At 35.8% G+C, this 6,958-nt stretch overlaps 1 protein-coding gene across 1 annotated transcript in view; it reads left to right on the forward strand.

The window, feature by feature from the left end:
* The first annotated feature begins 70 nt into the window (after positions 1 to 70).
* SNTG1 (syntrophin gamma 1) overlaps positions 71 to 6,958 on the forward strand; it is a 747,297-nt gene continuing 740,409 nt past the window's right edge. The window contains exon 1 of the mRNA XM_042782475.1: positions 71 to 97. Within this exon, the coding sequence (XP_042638409.1) occupies positions 71 to 97 (27 nt within the window). The remainder of the gene's footprint in view (positions 98 to 6,958) is intronic.

The raw sequence follows: 6,958 nt of genomic DNA on the forward strand, positions 1-6,958 counted from the left end.
GGTTATCCATTCCTCAGTTGTTGGACATCTAGGTTGTTTCCAAGTTTTGGCTATTGTAAATAGTGCTGCGATGAACATCGGCGTGCATATATCAGATGTAATTTTTAAGACCAATTCTGAAAAACAATTGTTAAAGTAACAAATTTATAGTGGACATTAAAATATTCAGTAATTAATATTATTAAATTATAATTTATATTATCAAGTTGCTTTTAGTACATTTCAATAAAATAAAACCAGGTCTATACCCACAAGATTTACTTAGTGAAAATATTCAATATATGAAGTAACATGTTCAGTTGCTATAAAAAATGGTCACGTTTTTTTCTCCCAAAGCTAGTTTAGCCTATTTAAACAGTTACTTTGTTTAAACTTATTTAATGAAGTGTTTATTGGTCTCATACCACAAAAACAAAGAAAAAGGAATAAAATGATCTACAAGTATTCCATTTTGTAATAACCATTCATTTTACCTTCAAGTCTCATCTACCTAAACCACTGCACTTTTGTTCTTCAGTGATTTATAACGTCAAATACCAAATTTCTACATCAACTCTTAGTTATCCTAATTATCAAAAGAAAAATCCAGGTTCTGTCCATTTAGCTTCAACTCAAGTAAACCCTGTATGTGTCAGAGTAGAACTGTGCTCTATAGGGTTTTCCAGGGCTGATGATTTTTTTTTTTTTTTAAAGCAGATCAACAAGTTTTTCTTCTGAGGCACCTGAGCTGATTCAAACAGCCAAACTTTCAGTTAGTATCCGAGCCGGAAACCTTTTGTGCCGCCCAGAAACTCGTAATTATCCTAATATAATTCTTAATATCATCACACAGAAAGCAAACAAAAGAATTTAAATAAATAAATAAATCCATATGTGCTGCATTTATATGCACTTAAGTTTATATCCATCATGTAGGGATTGTAGGAACTTTAAATGAGTCTATGTTGAATATTTCACCTTTTGATGTATCTTAATGTTATTCACTCTGTTAAATAGCTTGCTTCCTTACATCACACTGTTTATAAACACAATTTTAAGTTCCAGAGAGAATTATCCATGCATGCAGCTTTTTAATTAAAGGAAAACAAATATATTAGTAAATTTTTTTTCAAGAGATAACACTTGAAAGGCAACTTTTAATTACTCTCTACCCAGTTTCTTCCTCAGCTGAAAAATCTGGAATCAGAATGAATGCTGGAAACAAGCTAACAGTTGAAAGAAGTTGTTAATCATATCACTGATCATGCCAAATGCCTAGGGAGGGGAGAGAGAGAAGGATTGTATATTCTCAATATTACTTAATAACAGCACTGTTTTTATACTCATAAAAAAATGGAAATCAAGGTTTTTCTCTCTCCCCTTTTCTCTCTCATCCTTATATCTTGGGAGCCCTTATTCCTTATGGGTGGTGTAAACTCAGATTGCCTGTGAGTGTCTACTTCATAATTTCTAACACTCTATTGGTGCTCTGCCCTCTCACTTGATGCTCTGCCTCATGGCTTGCTGTCTCTCTGTGTTTCAGACAACATCCACTGCAGTGCCTAGCACATGGATTTCAGGACTACTTGTGAAGAGGTAGGTTCAATAGCCTTCTACTTCTCAAATGAGGGAAGCAGCATGCATACAGAAATATGTGGTCTCACTTCATATAGTTTAGACAGTACTTTGGGCAGAAGGATGCATGATAATTTCATATCATTTTAGAGGAAGACCTATTTTGATAAGACTGAAAAACCAGAGTGCCTGGAGAAGCTTCTAGTTTTAGTTCTTCCTTAAGCAGAAGCCTGCAGTAAATTTGATCTGACTGAGTTGTTCCTCACTACAAGCTATGTACTGTATGATTTCAGGTACTGAAATAGGAGTCATTTTTGTCACATAAATAGTTATAGTAGAAGATATTTAAGGTCCCTTTCAACAGTAAAGTCATGTGATTTTACAAGCCCAATATTATTTTAGTATTTAATATCATTTAAGTATTAACATGACAGTTCAGATCCTTTCCAGAGCCATTGTCAGATTTTGGTATGAGTTGGAAACTGATGCATTCCTCTTCAGGGATGTTAAAGGCTGTTGAAATGTGCAGTTCACCAGTGCATGGGTGTGGGTCCCATGGAATATAATCTGTCTATTTTAAGGGAAAAAAAAAGACTTTTTTTTTATTATTATTATTAAACATGCAACATTCAAAGCATTGTCTTGCTATTCTTCAGGTAAAATTGAAATATTCATAGGTTAAAAATATCTTGTTTCTGCTTAAAAGTTTAGAATACTTTTTCTTTTTTTTTTGTATAAATAGCCCAGTGAAAGTATAATAACAATCATATTATCTGTGTTAGAGTTAAAAATAAAGAACAACTTCAGTTCCTAACATTTGTGAAAATTGTTCTTTCAGTGAAATGTCGTGTGTTTAATTTTAGTTTTTACACATTTGTGAAAAACAATCATTATTTTCCTCTATGTTAATTACAAAAACATTACTATTTAAAAATTTATCACAGTTGGAACAAAGTTTAGAATGTATTCAAATCCTTTCTTAGACAATTCATGTTGCTTTTAACTTTCAATCCTTCAAATTCCTATTCATTAAAAATTTTAAGTATGATAATTCCTCAAGTATATCTCTATTCCAGAACTTTTCAATTACATTATAGTTATTTATTTACAAGTTTTCTTGTACTTCTAGACTGAATACCATGAGGTCAGAATGTATGACTTATTCACCTTTTTAATTCAGCATCTATCAGTTTATCATTAATAATAATAATAATAATGTTTTAGAAGCTTTTCATACTGATTTAAGCTTAAATATTAATTCTGGCTCATTTGCAGTTTTAACTGGATATGTCATATTCTTTTTTTGAGTATAGCAGGAATTGCATTTCTATCAAGGTGCTTTCATATGTTCTGGGTTGTAACACATTCATAAAACTGAATGGATATTTGTGAGAATGAGGCACCATTGTGATTCACTTAATGAAGATGATACTAGCCAATGCTATTTAACAAATGGCTTACTATGGATACCAAAGGGTAACCTACAGTAGTTTTCCCAGATTTTTTTTTTCTTTAACGGAATTCTTTTAAATCATTGATTTTGTGTGCATATTAAGGATCAAAAGATTAAGTTGATGATGGCTATACAATTTGAACCTTGTTATTCTTTGTTTCAGTGGTAGAAGGTGTTAGTTTGCTAGTTGCTTTGAAAATCTCAACCCTTTTAGTTTTTGCCCATACTACAGAGTAAAACTCTCTCAAAATTATCTAGCAACAGTGCCCATATGTCCTGCCAGGAATACAGGTCTCCACAATGCACTGAAGATTATGAAACCTCTCAGAAGATGAATTAGAATCAATGCACATTTTGAAAATATACAGTATTAAAACATTTAAGTTGAGAGAACCATAAAGACAATTTAGCCAAATTTGTCATTTAGCAGGTGAAATAATTGAGAATTTTCATGGAAGGTCAAATGGCATTTAGTTAATGGGCTAAAAGGTGAGCCATATGTACCTTGGAAATACTGATTACAAGTTTTGGTCTCTTTCTAATGAACTTAATTGCTGGAAATTATGTCATCATCATAGATCAAATTATGTATCAATGATACACTCAATCAAACTAATTTTTTATTGATTTCCAATTAAGGTATTGTTATGCAGCACGTTTCTCTCTATACATGTTATTTCTGGCCCTAGGTTTATAGTTCTGCCAGGATAATTTATTAGGCCACAATCTCACAAAGGGATTGGGCAGTTTACTAGGCAAATAAGGTGACTATAGCCTACCTAGGAAATTGGTCAGTTTTGCCATCCTTCTAGGCTTCAAAGGGGCTAATCCCAGAGAGCTTGAGAGTAGATTATCAAGGAGAAGAACCTGAAAAGGAGTACATCCTTTGGACCCAAGTTTCCTGTGCTGAGAATTTCCTAGACTCAAGAGACAGAGAGAGTTGTAGCACTGGAGACAATATGAGCCAGCACAAGAAGGTATGAGCAGCTTTGGGCAGGAGGCTTGTTGGTGGAATGACATTAGGCACCTGATGGTAGAGTCCAAAGAACTGTAACAGGGCCAGGGCCCAGGACCTGACCAGCAATAAAGAATAGACTGGGGCAACCTTACAGCCACAGATGAAAAATGTGGCCTGCTTGCAGACATACCCAAGAAGATGTTGAGAGAAGTCTTGGTTGGAAGCTGTCCTGATTGACTATCTTGTCACCTGAGTCATTCCTGTTACTTCCAAGCTGAACTTAATCTCAAATTGTAGCCTTTTACTTCTGTAATAAACTTCCTAATTGTAAGTATGGTCTGTGAGTTTTGTGTGTTCATGGCAACGAATTATCAAACTCAGCACAGAAGTGGAGAGAGAATTGGTAAAAAGTTTGAAGAGTGGACGTATGTCTGACCATCACCTATAAGAGTCAACTTTGTGCTGATGATGGCTATTCTCTCACCTTCTCTTGAAAGTTAGAAGACTTCTGATGGCACTATATTATAGCTATAGAGATGTACATTGACAAATCCAATTAGATTATCACAGTGTTAATATCTGGGGGCCTCTTTATTTTATTTAAAGAAAACAGAAGAAACATGCCCAGATAACTTCCCTTAAAAGCACATAAAAGTATCTGATGCAAATCTTTCTTACAAGAAAAGTTTCTTTATTGTCTTAACAAAGTTAAGAACAAAGTTCTCTCCTTTAAAAATAAATATGTTGCAAGTCTTTTAAATAATTGAGACTTAGAAGTATAACAAGAAGCACAAATGGATTTTCAAAAGGGAGTCTTGCCAGTGAGCAACATGCTTTTTCCCTCTGGCATCTAAGGACTTGGAAAACTAGGTTTGAATTAGGAACCTTGGGGCTCTGAACAGCTCACTGAATCAGAGTGCACCAAACACAGAAGAGAAGAATTAGAGAAAAAGCACATGGAGATTATTTAGGAAAGAGCTACTTGTGGAGGATGGATGGGCACACGAGGGAGGCCATTGGAAACTTCTCTGGAGCAGTCACTGTCTGCCAGGTGAGGGTGGCCACCTGAGATCCCTGAGCCAAGAAGGAAGATACCTTATAGCAGCATACCAGCAACCACTCTAATATTCCAGCGGGCAGTGGCAGAGACCTACCTCCAGTAGCTGATTTTGTCAGTAATTTGGGTCATCTGGGTGTAGACAGGCATGGGAACCACTGCTGAGATTCAGGCAGAGAACTCACTGTTGTACCAGGAAGGCTAGCTCCCTCCCCTCCCAGGGGGTCACAGAGTGGGCTTGAGTCAGACTGGGAGATATTGTGCTTTTCTTTGTCACAGATATCAGGACAACAGGTCACTAGCAGGTACTCCCCCAACTCCAACACAGCTGAAATTGTGTACATCGTTGGCAATGTAGGTGGGCGATATCACAAACTCCAGAGTTGGCCATTAGCGGTATGACAGGATTCCGTCAGCACTGAGGGCAGACAGGGCAGGGAGAATGAAGAAACTGCAGCTGAGTGTGGTCCTGGAATTTTGTTTTGGAGCCATTCTTTGGTGCTGTGGGGCCACAGAGGTGGGGTCTTTGAGTGTGCCTGAAATTGGCAGAAAGTTGCGACACCCTAACAATAGGAATCTTTCCTGAGGTTGAGCTGCAGTCTTGCAAATAAATATGTCATCAATAATAGCCTGTTCAAAGCCCTAGAAAACGACCCTAGCAACACCAAGCTTTCCTTCTTCTGCTCCCACCTTCTCCGCCAATAACTTCTCATTGAGTAGAAGAAACCATATTCAGCCAATTACCATAAAACCTCCCACTTCAAACTCTAAACCCTCTTTATGACAAACAGAAACACATATCCACACTACACACAATTATTCCACCATTACAAAGCAAACAGCAGAATGACCCAACACACCTGAATCAATAAGAAAATAAAACATGCCAGATTCATCTTTTCAAAATATTAAACCATAAAACCAAGACAAAAGAAATCAACACATAACCAACAGTTAGAGACAACCTAAAGACTGTGATCTACCAGATTCCAGGGGCTTAAGAAGAGGTTCTGCTTTCCAGTAACCCCAATAACTCTCTGGAACTGCACTACACAACTGAAAAGTTCCTAGTTTACACCTACTTTTTTTTTTTTCTCTTGAGTTTAACTCCACCCCTTTTTAGTTGTTGTTTGCATATTTATTTTTGCTCTTTTTTTTCTGTTTGTTAGTTTGTTATCTTTCTTCAATACTCTCCTTCTCTCTTTTTTTTCTCTTAGTAACCTATCCCCAGAAATTGCATATTTGCCTGTTTTCTTCTTCTTTTCTCCACTTTTTCTTTTATTGGATTACTGTTCCTGTGTGATTTCAGGGTGTATTTTTTGTCCATGTGCTTTTAGTTTTTCCAGTGGTTATTCAGTTGTAATTTTTGCCTAACTGAATGGGAGACAGCAACAGTCCCCACAAGAGTCTGAATCACCCTTGGCTGCTCTTCACAAACAATTAACAGAGATCTTAGTAAAATACAATGATGCCTCAGAGACAAAAGACCATCACCATCCACACAAAGAAGCAAGATAAACTGGTAGAAACAAGGGAACAGGATACAGACCCAGAACACATCCCTGAGGAATAAGCAGCATTGGAATTCACTTATAAGGAATTCAAAAGAATTATATTTAGGTATCTTTAAAGCATTGAGAGATAAACCAAAGAAAATACAGAAAAAAACCTTAGAAGACATTCGGAAGAAAATACAAGAACAAAATGACAAAATGAATGAAAAATTAGAAATGATTCTAAATCTACAGATAGAAATCCAGAAGCTTAATACTAAATTGTTAGAATTAGATAACACATTGGAAGGGCAAAGGGGTAGATCTGATGCAATGGAAGACAGAATTAATGAGATTGAAGACAAATACCTGAATATTTCTTTGGAAAAGGATCAGTCAGAAAAAAAAAATCAAAACAAAATGAAGAAAGCCTAAGGTTCATG

This window comes from Orycteropus afer, unplaced genomic scaffold (assembly GCF_000298275.1).
Source record: "Orycteropus afer afer isolate SDZICR_OR568_19922 unplaced genomic scaffold, OryAfe1.0 scaffold00333, whole genome shotgun sequence".
NCBI classification, from domain to species: Eukaryota; Metazoa; Chordata; class Mammalia; order Tubulidentata; family Orycteropodidae; genus Orycteropus; species Orycteropus afer.